Below are 17,059 nucleotides of genomic sequence, written 5' to 3'. Positions count from 1 at the left end.
AACCACACTGTGAGGTGGTGCCTGTCCCTTACTGTCTGTACAATTCATCTTGTACACAAAACTGCTCAGTGACCTTAGAAAGAGCAGAGATTGATGAAGCCCTGCCTGCACTGCCAGCCTGAGATCCTTGGGTGAAGCACCAGGCAGAGAACTCTGTGTGATGTCAGGAGCTCCATTAGATCAATGAAAAATTCACACTGGCAACCTGTCCCATTTAATGGGGGTATATGGAGAGTTCAGCTGTAAGCAGAGTTAAGCATTATGAATCTTGTTACATCAAAATTAATGAAAAAACCTAATCAGCCTTATAATTATACATGCTGTCTGTGAAATATAAAGCTGCATGGCTGGTCTGGGTCTGCCCTCCAGCACACACATACTGAGGCTCCTGTCAGAGGAAATCTATGACACATTCACAGGCTCACACCTAAATTATAAAGTCTTCACCAAACTAGAGCAAACACCTTGCATGTGGAGCACTGGGAATGGTGATCCCTTTACTTACCAGCTGGAGGGAGATGATCCATTGACTCTGCCTTGTCCAGGGTGGAGGGTGATGCAGCTCGTTTCAGGTGCTCAGGAGAGCTCTCCTGAGCTGCAGCAGATGGAACTGGAGTTGGCTTAACAACCTGCGTTGGCTTCTTGGCAACTGGGGCCTGGGGAAGAGGCTCATTCTAGCAAAACAAAAAGAAATGCATATTAAATGCATAAAATATCTTCCAGAGTTGAGGCATCTCAAGCATCAACAACCATGGTTATCACTGTATCAGCCTTTGGGTATCCCTTTTGAGGGGAGCATTGCTTTACAGATAGTAAATTTTAACTTCTGGAGGTTTATGAGCCATGCCAGGCCAGCAGGTAGCTGACCTATGCAAGTCATAGATGGAATAAAAAGAATGTTCAACAAGGCAGTGATTTTTAAAAAAGCAGAGGCATGCAGAAAAAATATCATCCAGAAATTCTCTCCATTAAAAGCTGCTCCAATTGAAAGCATAATCAATCAGCAAGCAAATCCAGAGAGAAATAGAAGTCAAACCAAAGTCTAAATGCTGGTACAGCCTGACAAAAAGCAGTAACAGTTGAACATCCTGGGAAAGAACAAACATAGGAAGCTACTGGGATGCAGGATAAAAGTATGCATTTAAGTACTTCAGAACAATGTAAAGGAGTGGTGAGGATCTCAAGTATTTGCTTTGAAAATAAAATCTACATACAACACAGCTCTGAAAGAGCCAAACCCTGCACTCACAGACTGTACTGACTGTAGTAACACCTCATCTGTCTCTCCTACTCTATAAAGGAAACTGAAATTACTACTGAGATCCTGTACTCCCTCAGACTTTTGGGAAATGTATTTCACCTCAGCACCCTTACCTGGAAATCCAATGGCCTCATCTCTGCATGCCACAAGAGATGGCAACTGAACTTTTACACATCCTACCAGGCAACACTAACCTCCTCCTCTTCATCATTCTCCTCCATGTTTGCCAGCTTGCTGGCACTCTCCAGGACAGCAGCAATTGTGCTGCCACCATCTGTTGCTGCAACACCAGGAAGAGGGGGAAATCCTGTCAAGGAAATGAACACAGAAGAGAGAGTCGTATAAGCCCTATGGTCTGTCTTCCATATTACTTGTTTACTGTGAAGTTGTTTCTATCCAAATACCTATTATCTAATGTATTTTAGTATTCAGTCTAACTAGACTAAGGCCTAGGTCAAAAAGCCTTGCTAGATCAAGTCTGAGTGGTGGCTTAAGATCAGATATCTCACAGCCACCCAGCTAAAGCAGATGATAGTAAAATGATGCAATAACTGAGCAGTTTTCCAAGCTGAGCAACTGGCAGCCAGCCAAGCAACCTCACATCCTCAAGACCTCAGTAGTAGGGATGTCCCCAGAACCAGCAGACAATTTAGTCTCATTTTTTCCACTCTCACTGCTGCCTCACTTTAGCAGGCACACAGTCCAGCAGAAAATCAGGGCTACCCCCAGAGTAATAAACAATCCACTGCTGACAGCTGGGTTGTTACACACTCAGTCTCTGCTGTAAAGGTACTGCAATGCAGAGGTAGCAAACTAAGGCAGAATCAGACGAGTTAAATGAGAAGTGTATGAAGAATAATGCTCTTCATTGTTTTGTTATCCTTTTAAGTATGGGAGGAAGGCTTGATGATGGAAGATAAACTCTCACTGCCACATGACCAGTTTTGTGTCAGCTTCAGAGAACGGAAATCCAGAGCCACTACTATAAAATGTCTGTTACTACTTCTCTCCTTTAATATATAGCAAGCCAGTCTCATAAGAAGTGCTAAGAAACAGTGACTAAACTGCTTCTAAACCTAGAGATGGCTGCTACAGCACAAGTTTGAGGTACTCAGGCAGGCAGAACAGAGAATGTTGTGCTGCTGCCCTGTGTGACATTTGATCCATTGCTCAGCAGCATTTGTTTCCAGGGAGTCCAAGGCTGGTACTCATCACCAGCCAGATGCCATGAAGGGCACTGCCATCCCAGGATAATTCACTGATGGTTTCAGTGACTGCCTGATAATTGTATTCAGTGTAAATCACATGGCCCCTATATAATGGCTAAAAAACACAGCTGACGTGCAAGGACACTGAGCAGTTCTCCGTATTTCCAGAGGTATAAATATGGAGTACCTCATTCTTACAGAAACTGGTATTTACCAAGAAAGGGACCACATTCTGCAAAAAGGGATGCTAAACTGCCTTTTAGGGACAGATTCAAAGCAGGAAACCTTCAAAGCCACACATGACCTGACAGAGCTGGCAGTGCCTACTCTACTACCACTGCAGTGCTTGCCATTGCCACATTTGACAGTGACAAAAACACAAGGTCTTTTCTATTCTCTAACTTAAAATCCAGGCACTGCTTTGCAATGCTGAGTCTATCCTTCAGAAGAACACATCAAGCCCAAGATAAGAGGAAAGATATTTCTAGAGGAGAAATGGTATCATGTAAATGAGAGGCAGAGCATTCACAGATGACCTTGCCCAAACTTTTGCAGACACAGCACTCAGTGCTCTGAAGAAGATAAACAGGACACAGTGTCTCAAGAAACAAGCTCAGCTGCTGCCTCTGCCACTGTCTCAGTGTGACTATGGGCATAATTTGCTTCATCTCCACTTATGCTTTTAATAGCCAGGAGAGCTGCAATACTGATTTGATGATACAAGGTGTTACAAGGGGATATTAATTAGATATCAAACTCTGAGGCTCCTGATAGGAATCAGCAAAATGGGGCACATCAGGAAAATGTTTTCATTTTAAAAACCTCTTTCCAGCAAAACTAAGAAGCCAGTATAACCCAATTTTAGTCTTTCCTCTAGGAGGGCTGACACAGAAGATAGACAAGTAACATTTTTAGCACCTGCCTATGGTGAAGCTGTTGAACTTTTCAAATTGTGCCAGTTTTAAATTCCCACACTGTCAATCAGGCTGCCAATATGCAGGAATATTCACTAGTGTCAGTGTTTGGGAGCATATTAATAAAAAAATATCAGAATACCATCAAACAGCAAGGCCAGCTACTCACTGAGAAAAAGGAGGAGCTGCTCCACAGGATGAGCAGGCAACACCTGCATAGCCCCTTCAAAGCCTAGCAGGTGCACAAAAGTTTGGGGATTAGGACTGTTACATTCACACTTACCAGGAGGAACAGGTAGCTCAGAAAAATTCACTTTTCTCCCTGCCTTATGGGCTCTTATGGCATCTTGGTATTGCTGCAATCAAAGGCAGTCAGTAAGACACAAAACAGAGCTGACTGTGAATTAGCAATCATCTGTATTTAACCAGCATAAACACCACACAACACTCAGTATTTTATTACAATATACACATTGTCTCTATTTCTTCCTCCGAATGCTTTCCAGCTTCCCCACTGGACTTCTTTTCAAACAGACAGACAATACACAAATTATTTCAGCCTTGAAAAAGTCTTCAGCAAGAGAACTAATTCAAATGGCTTTGCTGGATGCAAAGAGCCACACTGTAGTTTTACCTTGGCTATCCTGTCGTGCATCCTGCCCTTGCGATCGTCCCCGCTGGCTTTAGCCTGAGCTGCTGCTGCCCTGTACTTCTCCAGCCGCTGCTGCAGCGCTTCCAGCACCGTCCTGGGCTGCTGCAGGGACTCTGCAAACCACACAGACAATGAAATGCCACATCAGGAAGATTTCAAAACACACAGGCTACCTGTGTCCTCCCCTTCCTCACATTCTTCAGAGAACATCATAGGGAGTTTCACTATGAACACTGCTGTTAGAAAGAAAGTTTATTAACTTTTACTTCCATCACTGATCCAGAACAGAAGTAGACTGGATCAGAAGCAAACAATACTCAGAAACATTAGCCAGTTTACTCACTCCTGCTGCAGTTCAGTGGGAGAGGTCAGACCTTAAAGTGCTTCCCAGATGTGCTATTTTCATTACTTACTAGAGAAATGCAAAAGTCCTACCTGAAGCTTCTTGGGTCTGAGGTACAGGTGTTGCAAGATCCTGGGAACTTCCCTCCTGAGGTGGTACTTTTTGCTTGGATGCATCTTTTACATGTCCTAAGCTTTCAAGATCTGCAAAGCAGGGAAAGCAGGAAGCTTCACAACATGTTCCACACACAGCAATTACTGCTGCATGTCACTCAGAAAACCTTCAATTTGATCATATCATCTTCCTGAAAGCTTTCTGGCTTCCAAACAGTACCTCCATGGCTAGCTAAGTCTAAGGTTCCCATTATCCACAGAACATGCTTTATAAGAGAAAATCTCAAATGCTGATTTAATTTTGGTTAGGGCTGCTTGAGAGGAAAAAAAAAAAAAAGTAAAAGTAGTTCAAGTATTCCAAGAATTCTCTCCCCAAAATATAACTTGGTATCTTGGCAGATGGAAAGAGTGAACAAGTCTGCTAATTGACTAAAATATTCTAGTAACAAAAGATGTGCTGGAAAAGGGAAGAGGCTCATATAATCTATTCAGAAATTCCAGCTTCTGGTATTGTATAACAGAAAACTACAACACTATTTGCTGCAAAAATCTTCCACTTTTTAAGGCAAGGTTATGCCCTGGGTGAGGTTCCTCTGCAATGCCATTTAGTGATCAGTAACTTGAGTCATGTCTCATGATTTCCTGAAAAAATCTGTCATTAAATGTCTTAGAATAAAATAATCTACTAAAGTAAATTGGTTAAAAGACTGGGCCACAAAGACCAAGCATTAATTATTGGTAGGGATACTGCATCTACTTTAAAAAACCACCAAACTCTCTCTTACTAGGACTGAGGTATCTTTATACTAATAACTTGCTTTAAAAATTAGACTTTAGTGCACTGCAATCTGTTAATCTGAACATTACAAATTTTAGTTGAAGCACATAACACCATCAAATATTACAGTAAATTTTAAGAATGTGCCATTATCCTTCTTTCCCTTCCACTTCAAATACTGGCTGCTATTATTTACAGTTATAAAACCCAGAATGTCAGAAAACAACACTTGTTTGAACTTGTAATCCACAGAGAGTAACTGCAATGTAAGTAATGATACCTCATTTCTGTTCATTGGTCTTGATTAGGCTGTGAACATGCAGTGAGCCTCAGTCTTAAACAATCTCCAGTTCTTTTAACAGCTTTGCAACCAAATGCAGAATCACTCCATTACAGCAGAGACACTGAAAGGGTTTCCTGAAGACAAGCCTTACCCTGAGGAGATGGAGGCATATTCTGGAGGTCTACTGGCTGCCCACTGTCCAAAGCTTCCAACACCACATTAAATTTCTAACAAAGAAAAAAACAAAAGGTTTATTCTGGTTTGTCCAAGACCTGCCAGCTGCCACACTATGTGACATTTAATGCATGTGGGTACAGCACAGGGTGTGTTCAACATTTAGGATTTCTTGAGCGCATACCTTGCCTGTCTTCATGTATTCCTTTGCTTTCTCCAGGTCCCCTTGCTGCTTGGCTTTTAGAGCTGCTAATTTATATTCCTTCTGCCTCATAAGTAGAATTGCTCGTGTGCTGCTGTGCTGGGGATCTGGGAGAATGAGACAATGCTGAGACTGACACAGAGCATGCACGATTTGCATCCCTTGCTACATCCATCTATGCAAACCCACATCTGTCTCCTTTTGCAGTAAGTCACAACAGCCATCTTACAAATATCATTTTTCCTCCAGTCTCCAGAAGTCCCATCTAACATAACAATTCCATTTTTCTCAATTGAAAGAAAAACGATATTAGGTCTTTAAGTCAGTACCTCAAAACTCTTTAAAGGCTGGAATTCCACATGCCAAATAATGAAGGAGGAACTGAGGCACTAGAGAAGCTAAGGATACCGATCCAGTGCACAGAAGAGCTCTAAAATAACTGATTCCACTGCCAGAAACTCAGCATTCCATGGACAGCTTTGAGACATTCAGCACAAGTTCCAACTAAGCAGTGCTTTCCTACACACACCACAAACATCAGGGAAGATGCAACATTAAAACAGGGCTGCAACTGCTTTTCCTCTCAGATCACAGTACCTGTTTCCACAGTAGGATCAGCAGCAGCACGACCTTGCAGAGACTCTGATTCCAAATGCTCCCTTGCCTCAGGAGAAGCCTTCTGCTCATCACCTGCAGCAGAGTCAGCTTTATTCTCTGGTGAATCTCCTGAATTCTCCAGCTCCACTCCCATGGCTTGAGGTAAGTAAGAAGAACTCTTTCCTGTTGCAACAGGAGGTGGCATTTCTTCCTCATTGATTTTTTTGCCTTTCTTCACTGCAGCCAGCATGGTTTCCAGTGTCTGGCACAGAAGGAACAACAGAGACAACAGGCATTTTCATCAAACACGTTACTAGCATAAAATCATTGAAAGACAAATTCATTCCCTTATACATGACAGGCTCTGTCACACACACCACCACAGTGCAAAGGCCTTGTTGCTCAAACCAGATAACTGCAGTTACCTCAGCACCCAGAATTATTGGAGAGCTGACATGATCCACTCAGCTTTATCACAGAAAGTCACCAAGGAAGCCATTTATACCAACTGTAGATGGATTTTATGCGTCTTTAAAATGTAATAAAATATGCTATTCTGAAATCTCATTACCTACATGGATCTACGGAAGGAAGGGGTCTGCAAACCTATTTAATGCAATGAGAAAAACCATAAAATACTAATAAAGGAAATGGAGCTTCAGCTCATCACCTATGGTAAGGAGCTCTCACCATTTCTAACTTGGGTTAACTGCTGCTCACTTTTTTAAAACACATCCTCCTCCCCAAGTATTACCTTCCTCAGTATTTTTATTTTTTAGATTTAATTTGAGGTTCAGTCAAAAGACCACCATGCACTTCAAGTCAAAATAAAAGTTTTACTTCTTTAATCTTCCAAAGAAACTGAAATGGATACACAGAAAGACAACAACAATAAAATCTCAGTGCCAGAATCACTGCTATTTTTTTTTAGCCACAGCATTGTTTGACCTATTGAGTAACAGTGACAGAGACACTTTGAAATGACTGCATGTGAGACTGGGGTTCAGACCAGCACCCCACAGGCAGCTCCCTCTTCTCCACACGGGGGTGGCAGACTAAAATTATAGTTCACAGTTCCAAGAACTACATATAAGAGAAAATTCATTTTTTGACACGTAATTTTGATAATTCAGTAGTCGTGACCTGTGAAGTGATATCTGGTCTATTATCCTCAGTTACACTGCTTAGGCACAGGGAAACTCCCTACCCTGAAAAATAAAGGAAGTGGCACAGTGCACTAAGCTCATGACTGGATGGAATAGCTGGTTTGCCCATTCCTGTGGCTCTCAGAAAGGCCAGGTGGTTTTGTGTACACTCCTGTCAGGGCTGGCAGGCTGTGGACACATAGAGACATCTTTCTTGTGCTTTTCCTTCCCTGAGTTTGGCCTCAATTGTCCCCTTTGTACCCCAAGACACCTGGAAGCCAGTGAGCCATTACATCCTGCCCCAGTGCACAGCCCTGAGCTGTACAGCTTTGCTGCTGCCTGAGGTGATGCAGGAGAGCTGCTGAAAGCAACGGGGAGAGAAAGGCCCTGCCCAGCAGTGAACAAGCACTGCAGCTCACTGCAAGCACGCCACCTGCCTGGAGCCACGAGAGACTGGAGAGAATGCTCTTTGCTGCAGCTCTTAATTGCCTTCCTCAAAAATCCTGCTCTATTCCTTTTCAAGCACAGCCAACACACTCAGGGAAAGGCACCACCTCCCTTTGTCTGACAGAAGTGAGTGGAAGGAAAGGCAACAGGGATGAACTGCAAGGTGCATGTGCTAGGAAAACTCCTAAACTTTGCTTTAAGATAAAACTGAGCAGTCACCACAGGTCAAATTCAGATCCAGGCAGGTGGGTTTAACTTCAGCATGTACCATAAACCCTGCCTCCAGCTACCATCTGCCACATTCAACAGAATCAAAGCTCAAAAGACAGCGGAAGCCACGCCTTATCTGTGTGTCTGCTGTATCAGGTGGGTAGTCAGTAACAACAAATGCTTTTGTTTTGTTTTTGAACACCAGGCAGCACACGAAAATTTCACTACCTTGTCAACAAACTCACCCAGCTGGGAAGACCACACCTCAGAGAGCTGACTTTGCCTCACCCTCACTCACATCCTGGTGACCCCAACTCACCTTCAGGCCCCTCTCGTACCGCCGTATTTTGGCGCTTTCCCCCGACTCCCGGGCGTTAGAAATCGCCGTCCTGTAGTCAGCAATTCTGCCCTCAAGCGTCTGTTGTAGCTCACTGGTAACAGCAGGAAGTGAGGAGGTCTCAGAAAAAACAATAAAACAAATCAAGAAAACTTATTTCATCCAGCTAGACGAGTTTTCCCACCGCACTGAAAAGCAAACACTCCTCTTCTAAACACACACCCTGCTGTGAAGCGAGTGCAGGCAGGAACAGCCCCTAAAACAGAGCAGCGTTTGTGCTGTGCTGACAGGCCCTGCATCCACCTCTGGGCTCTCTCAAAAGCCTCACAGAGAAGAACGGCTGGGGAGACTTGGGAAACTCTCACTCACAGAGTAATTGGAGCCATGTGGTCAGTGAGTAGGTGAGGAGAACACTAAAGCCTCTCAAACCCCACACAACAGAGGGTGAGAAGAGGTATTTTGGCACAAAACTTGACTTATTCTTTTCTTATTTTTAAACCATGCTAGTTTTCTCCCTTCTGGGCTTCAACCTGGTTTTACAACAAGAGCTCTTTTTCCTCCTCCTACAGCCTGGAATTAGTTCAGTGACAAAAGCAGCCTAAGCAAAGTCATGAGCAGCTACTTACAAACTCTCCACAGCCACAGAGACCCTGCAGATGGCTCCTGATGTAATTATTGCCATTATCTCTATAGAAACCTCTCAATCCCATTTGCTAATGGGTCCAGTGTACAAGGCACTGGAATCTGTAGCACACAACAGAAACATGCCGTGACTGAATAAAGGATTTCACTGCATGAGGACTGTCAAATTAAGCTGAGACAGATAATGCTACTGAGAAAAAATCCAAAACTATTGAGTTACATCATGTCTCACAATTTCAGCACACTGCTCAATACTCTTAGGGAGAAGATACCAACTCTGGATGCCTGCACTGCGGTCTGCATGCTCCTAAGTATAATGAGGGACAAGACATGCTTGTCTCCAATTGTCTACCTCTTCAGTTCTATGCTAACATCACAATTCATCCTTGGAACAAAGCAAAAAGATCACCTACACCCATACAACACTGCTTTTCCTGGAGGAAACAGCAAGAGTTTAGGTTTTTCTTCCTTGGAAGGTAAGACCTCCCTAGATTCTTGCCAATGACCTTCATACAAGCTACATGACAACAGTGATTCAACAAAACTGTCAGAAACATGAAGCTCATTCCTACCTGTGATTGCAGTTCAGGTAGTTCAGCTTCTGGTTCAGTTGGGGATGGCTCTGTTGCTGTCATTTCATCCTCGCAGCTTCCTGCCTCACCTTCTTCCCCCAGAACTTCTTGCAACTCTGCCTACGGTAAAAGTAAGAGCCAACAAAAGGCTTTTCCTCAAAATTTTCTCTGTCCTCAAAAGACAAAAATAAAATCAAGTCTGAAGTGCCAAAAGTTTTGCACAGATCTTGAACCCAAGTGAAGAGTCTGAATATCATTTATTCCAGTCTTTTTTAAATTCAATTTTATTTTTTATTATTTAATTTAAACTGGTTCCAGATACCACTGAAAAGCCACACTTCAGCCCCAGGATCACCACACAAGCTCATGGCTGGAGATCTGAAGCTGGACAAGTCCAGAGAAGCACTTTTACGAAGATTATGCAAACCTGAATTTCAAATTTCCAAAAAGCCTCTACTAGCAATGGCAGTCAAAACCACTGCTTAACACTCCTTCCCTAAACTCTGTCAGTTAGATGAATCATTGAAACAACAAAGACTTTCTGGAGGTGTTCTCTCAGGCCAAGCACTGCTTGAAGCAGTAGCAAAATGGTGGCAGACATCACTTTAAGGAGACAGTTCCTGGCTGTCCTTCATCAGCTGACAGGGAATGGGATTCCTGCTCTTCCCTCAATTCTCTAAGACTCTCACACATATAAATGTTAAGAAACTCTCTTACTCTGCTGTGCAGGGGGATGGATCCTGCAAAGACTTGCATCTAATGGTGCTTTTGCAATATTTTAGCTTCTTACCACAAAGTTAACAGACATTTTTGCTAAATGCAGTTCTGTTAAAAAAAAAAAACAAACACCATACTACAACTCTTTGCCAACAGTTATGCATACCAATAGGTCTGTATCTTTCTCCAAATCTTCATCATCTGCATCTTCCTCTTCATGCAGGTCCTTCATACACTCTGCAGCCATCTTTTCAATATGATCCATGGGCAGAGGAGCTGTAAAAGGAAATCCCAAGGAGCCATAAAACCTAAGGAATAGTTAGGTACCCACTGGGTATAAATCCTGAAGGAGCTGCTACCAGCTGAAAGAAAGCAGTGCCCTCCCCTCTTGTGCCCCCTTTACTGCACAGTGTCATAGGTAACTGAGAGTATATTGATGGATAAAGGGCAAAGACTGGGGAGTGAGCACCCAGGAAAAGCAGCACTGGTGTTTCTGCTACAACAGTCGAGGCAGGCAGTAAGGCACTTGCACATTTTCTGCACTGCTGTCTCGTGATTATGAGATTCAGCCTTTTCCAAATTTTTCTTGGCTCCTTTATTTTGTAATTTTGCTTCTGGTCTTCATCCTGAAAACTCTACTTAACTCCTCATTGCTGAGTTCTCATCTGTGCTTCATCCTGTGCCAACCACATCTTCCTGAACTGTCAACTTCCTCCTTGTGCTCTCCAAGGTGAGGCTGCTTCCCCACAAATCCCAAGGTCCACATAAATGCCTCTGATACTTCCCTATGCAGACACATGACTGACTCACCAGTGGCAGTTAAAGCTGCAGAAAATACAGATCTCCAGAACAGAGTTTTACAGTCAATTTAAATGGATCCCATTCACTCCCTGCATTTACTGAATCAGCAGAAAATTAACCCAGGTAGAAAACTGTTTCTGTTCAAATAATCTAATTAACCCCATCAAGCACGTTGCTTTTAAGTTTGACCCTTAGCAAAACTTGGACTGCAGGTCATACCCAAAGGCTGTGCAGAAAACTGCAGTAGAGGCAAAAATCCTAATCAAGCTTCCTCAGATGGTTTTTCAGCTCTAATCCCGTGCAGCAAGATGAGGCCACAATTTCAAACATGTGAGTGGCTGCCCAGCTGGCACTTATCAGAGACAGCAGGGATCTCTGTGCTTAAGATGTTCCAGCAGTGCAGCTTCTGCTGGAGGAGGAGGCCATTCCCCCACACCCATCACAGCTCTAGGATGTAATCCAGGAGGGAACTACTGCACCTAGGGCTCAGCCAAGAACCAAGCACATGAGTTGCACTGGATCCCTTTTTTCTGTCCTGTCCCAGACAGGATCTGCTTCTCCCCAGTCCTCACTGTAGCTCCTCCTTCCCAGGCAGTGGCCTGCCTCCATCCTGCCCCCACCACTGCACTGGGCCAGGTCTCAGCATTAGTATATTTATTGTCCCCAGTGCCAGCTGCTCATCCTCCATGAGTTTCTAACCCACACACTTCCAATTCTAACAGGAAAATAGAATAGCTGCACATTACTTCAGAAAATCCTTTTTTAACTACACATTAAGAAGCCACAATAAATGTTAGGCATAGTAAATGTTAATTTTGCACTGCCTGGAGTTTTATTTTCCTCTTATGAATACAAAGACCAAAACAACAAAATAAGCGACATGAGGGTGAGAGGGATGTCAGCTCTTGAAAAGCTGACAACAATTCAAGAGCTCTTGATACACAGATTCACCCTCAAAACATCCTGCAGGTTTTAGCTACGAGTAACCTATGTCCAATGGCAGAAGTTCTGCTATAATGCCTATTTGCACAATTGTGTTTATTAGCTTTAAGAGTTTACTAAAATTTTGAAATGTAGAGATGATTTAGAATTTAGTTTCAGATACAAACTTGTCCTTTGTCTGTCATCAGTCACCACGTTTATAGAGTTGTCTTGCCTAAACATTTCAAAATTCTTCATTTCCCTACTGCTCTGTGTGAAGCCCCTTAAAAGATTACATGGAAATTACTGCAGAGCTGCAAATAAGGCTGTAGGTGCACTTATCCCTTCCCTCCTGCACCTGCTCACACACCTGTAGGTCCCATTTTCCTTTTCCCACCTCAAGCACTGGCTGCCACCCCAGCTCTCAGATAGGCAGGGAGCAAACCTGGTTCAGCTGAAAAGCTCCCACAAGAACCCAGTTTATTTTGGCAGAGGAGCTCCTGAAGCAGCTCACCCTGCAGCTCCACAAACACGGATGTGCTCAGAGGCAGAGCATGCTCACTGAGTGTCCCTCACAGCAGCAGCAGCCTTGGCTTATGGCAGATTACAGCCAGCCTGGAAACCACTGCAGAGATGCTTGCAAACACCACCAGACAAAATTAACAGATGCTTCAAGTATTAAGAATGGGAATAGCCCACTCCCAGAGACACTCTAACCTGCATAACACAAGCTACAGGATTCTCCAAGTAATTGCATCAGTATTTGCCTCTGAAAATGGGATTCAGTTTTGGTTGCAGACTTCAAGTAACTAAAAATATAATGCTCATTATGTAAATTCATCCTTCAAACAAAAACAAAAGAACAACCACATGACAAACAACCCACCCTCCACATGAAACATAGTTTCCCTTTTAAAATCATCTAGCGCCTACTACACCTTTTTTATGACTTCATATGCTAAAAAAGCATATCTTAATTTAGTCATTAAATAGGCCAACCACCAGAGATCTTTTTCTTACAAGAACATCAATAACAACAAAAAAAACTTTTACATCGTTTGTGGAGTAACAAATTAAGCCATTTAAAGTAAAGAGCAGTTGCAAATTCAGCTTCTACTAGTGATAAAAAAACCATTTTAAATAAATGTAAAGATTTTTTAGATAAATGTAACAAAGTTAAATTAAATTCAGATACTTTAACTTACTTTTCACCTTTGGTTTTGGTTTTCCTTCTTTCACTTTTGCTCCTGTGATAGCGGCAAGCTCTGCTTCGAGGTCCCCATCATCCTCAGCTTCCTCTGCACCCAGCAGCATCTCTTCAGGATTGAAATCCACAAACAGCCCCAGCTGGAGCCAAGGGAAAATAACAACAGAAAATAATAAAATACCCTACAGTTAGAACAAAGATGACACTCAAAAACATCACACTGCATGGATTATTTAAACGTTTTCATGCATTCTGAATCCTGTTCATTTTTTTTTACAGCCCACTATCATATCACTTCTATTACCACAACAATGCATACCAGGCACCCGTAACTGGTGTAAGGTTTATAAATCTTAATACCTCACAAGTACTCCCTTTAAAACTCTACATAAACTATTTCTTAAAATCAATCCTGTTTAACAGTCTGACATAACAAGGTAGAGTAAAATGTTTGTTTTACTGAACTTCATGGAGCAGATAGCATCAGGAAGTTCAGGGCAGTACCTCTAACAGCTAAGCTAAAAAATATTCACTCATGGTACACACACAACAGGTCTGACATATGCACACTGCAGAGACTTCATCCTTATCTCTTGAAGAAGTTACATTTATAAACACAGAATTGTTCTGTCTTCTTACATCAGTTTCTAAATCCCATAGAAACAAACACAGCCATTAAAACCCAGCAATGCCAGCACTGCACTGGAGAAAACCATCAGAACTGGCTGGCACAGATCATCAGCTGAGAGATAACATCTCAGGGAATAGCATTAATAACAGTAATCAGAATACGACAGTAGGGGTTATCACTCTCTTGTGGCAAAACATTCCAAAGTACATCAAAGGAGTCTCTGGGGTCTTAGTCCAAAAGGTATTATTTTAAAATACCATTTCTTCACTGTTTTTGTGTTTCTGGTTAAAATACTAACTGCCCCAGAAAAAAATATCTTAAGTATGCTAAGTTTTTTTATAAACAAGAATTAACAGAATTCAATTCAACCCATGAATTAGGTGAAGCTTTCCCCAAACCTTTCCAAAGCACAAGCCCTTATTGATCCCTACATGGCCAAGAAGGCAGCACTTCAGCTTCTCTCCTGCACAGGAAAAAACATCAGCTGTCCTTATTCTGAGGGTCAGCAATCTCCTTCTGTCTTGAGCATCTGAAGTGCTGCAAGAAGCTGCTTGTCAGTTTATAAATTAATGTGAGTAATAGTTTTGGGTTTTTTTAAACAAGTAGGAATCAAAGTGCTGGTGGCTACTGCCCTGAAAGATTCTGTGTCCCTCTCTGGACCATTTTATAATCCCAAAGGAGAATGTGAAACACATAGCTGAGAAACATTGGTTCCAAGGACCAGCAACAGCAATCAAAATCAGCAGCAGTCTCTTTCCTAGCTCTGATCCTGCCCTTGACATTCCATAAGGCACTGGGCAGATCTGTCAGCCACCCTCTGCCTTATCCATCTCCCAGCTGTAAAGCAAAACAAAAGTATTTACACACTTGGCTACAACAGAAGGAAGGCGAGGACAAGATTTAAACAGGAAATATTTACAATGGTGATCTAAAGATTCAAGTTCTATGGAACACACATAGGCCTTTATCAATGTGCAGAACACATCAGCACCTCTTCATTACCACACTGCAAGAGTGGACAGTGAAGCAACTGCAGCAACCATGAAGTCCAGAACACAACTCAGCAGTTCTAGCTCCGAGTCCCAAGCCATTCAATAAAGAACATTTCCAATTACATTAGCAGTACTGAAGCAATGTTTAATAAAACTGAAAAAATAAGTTATAAAAAGTTTTCAGTTGATACACTACACAACAGAAACCTATTTTAAATTGAATTAATTTGCAAGAAAACAAGCCATTTGTTTCAAGAAACACTCATCCGTTCTGTAAGGCAGGCTGAATAATTAATTGTATTGAATTAGAAAAATCTATTAATCAGATCCTTGAATTACACTCTGTCTTTTCAAAGTGAGGTTTCTTTTTTTTTTCCCAGAAGGAGGAAAGATATTTTCACCTTTTATCTTCTCCCCTGTTCAGATTAACTAAGTTATACACTATCTCTCTTACTCATAAATGCAAACTTTCACACTGGAGCCACAGTGACATTATGGATCACTAACAACAGCATTATGCTCTCAGTATGAGAACCCTGGTTCCTAAGAAATCACCAAAAGAGAACACGTTAGCTATTTTCTCTGTTCTAACAGCCCATTACAATCCCTTTTCACATTTCTCTATATTCTTACCAGTTATTCCACCTGTTACTTGCCTCTATTCTACCTTCAAAGGTTTCTGAAATTCCATTCTGGTTCTAACATATTCTTTAACTCTAACTACATTAATTTCCCGTCAGTTTTTTACCCAGAATTTTGCCTTGACTGTGTTTCTAATTTTGACACTGTCGCCTGACTTTCTACACCTGCCATCCATGACTAATTGTTGTTTCTCTCCACAAGACTTCAGAAACTCCATCAAAAGGTAGATAAGTATGGAAAAAAAACTTCAACACACAGGCACAGCTAAACTCACTTTTATCTACAGGAAAGGGGCATATCAGTCTATCTGTTACACAAAAAAAATGACTATACAAAGGGAAATCAAAATTAACTGTCTCTTGTTAAGTACCTTAATATTCTCCCATATATGTCCCTTAATTTGTTACCTGATATTCTGCTGTTCTTATTTCTGTTTTTTGAGAGATGCAAGGAAAACCTCCACAGGGTCACTGAAGTTATTATTAAATCTCAACACAGCTCGGCTAAGAAAATACTGTAAGCATGAGTCATGAGGTCTCATGCAAAGATTACAGCATTACAACACCGTGCCTTCCCTGCAAGACCTCCACAGCTGCCTATCAGATATTTACTTGTAGAAGAATGCATTGAAGAAGGAAGGAAAACAGGCACCACACAATCTAATTTTTTCCACGATCCTGCAGTGCTAGTACCACATGGGAGCTGCTGCAGGAAACAGCAGCGAGAGGTCTGAAGGAGACTATCCCGAGGAGCAGTGGGAGCTTTCCCTGCCTGCTCTGCAACCACATCTCGCTGGCCCTCTGCCCTCCTTACCTGCTTCGCAACTGCAGCTCCCTGGCCCTTTGCCTGAGGGCTCTTTTTAGGTCTCCTGCCGAGCATGTTGGTTCATGAATTTCAGAGGGCTGTGTCTCTGTAGGACTGAGAGCACACGGAACTTACAGCCCGTGCCCAGGCAAAGCCCGCGGACGGACGCGGCCCCGCCGCTCCCCCGGCCGTCCCTCAGAGCGCTGCCCCGCCGTGAGCGCAGCGGGGGCAGCGCCGCGGGGCCCAGCAGCCCGGCCGCGCTCCGCCCGGGCAGCGCGGCGGGACCCGGCCGGCTCAGCGGGACCGCGGGGCGCTGGGCCGGAGCCGCACGAAGAACCGCGGAGAGAGAGCCCGGCCCCGGCTCACCTCGGCTCCCGCCCGTGCGGCAGCTCCGCCCGGCGCGGCTCAGGGTGGGCCCGCCCGGCGGCTGCGCGGCTGCGCGGAGGGGCGGGCCCGGCCCCGCTCT

General features: G+C 43.1%; 1 protein-coding gene across 2 annotated transcripts in view; it reads right to left on the bottom strand.

The window, feature by feature from the left end:
* Positions 1–17,059, bottom strand: part of CC2D1B (coiled-coil and C2 domain containing 1B) — a 27,908-nt gene extending 10,849 nt beyond the window's left edge. Inside the window, exons 1-14 of one of the 2 annotated variants that reach the window (XM_077785355.2) lie at positions 16,960–17,059; positions 16,603–16,707; positions 13,523–13,664; positions 10,762–10,871; positions 9,879–9,998; positions 8,647–8,784; positions 6,526–6,787; positions 5,911–6,035; positions 5,704–5,779; positions 4,471–4,581; positions 4,018–4,148; positions 3,667–3,739; positions 1,456–1,568; positions 506–674 (exon numbers count right to left, since the gene is read on the bottom strand). In XM_077785355.2, coding sequence (XP_077641481.2) covers positions 506–674; positions 1,456–1,568; positions 3,667–3,739; positions 4,018–4,148; positions 4,471–4,581; positions 5,704–5,779; positions 5,911–6,035; positions 6,526–6,787; positions 8,647–8,784; positions 9,879–9,998; positions 10,762–10,871; positions 13,523–13,664; positions 16,603–16,668 — 1,636 coding nt within the window. In that variant the 5' untranslated portion in view covers positions 16,669–16,707; positions 16,960–17,059. Of the gene's footprint in view, positions 1–505; positions 675–1,455; positions 1,569–3,666; positions 3,740–4,017; positions 4,149–4,470; positions 4,582–5,703; positions 5,780–5,910; positions 6,036–6,525; positions 6,788–8,646; positions 8,785–9,878; positions 9,999–10,761; positions 10,872–13,522; positions 13,665–16,602; positions 16,802–16,959 lie in introns of those variants that run through there. The other variant, XM_077785354.2, reaches the window with a different exon arrangement.

This window comes from Lonchura striata, chromosome 8, assembly GCF_050655825.1.
Source record: "Lonchura striata isolate lonStrDom1 chromosome 8, ASM5065582v1, whole genome shotgun sequence".
Classification (NCBI taxonomy): Eukaryota; Metazoa; Chordata; class Aves; order Passeriformes; family Estrildidae; genus Lonchura; species Lonchura striata.
The sequence above is the reverse complement of the archived record's forward strand: the minus strand, read 5'-3'. Positions and strand labels throughout refer to the sequence as shown.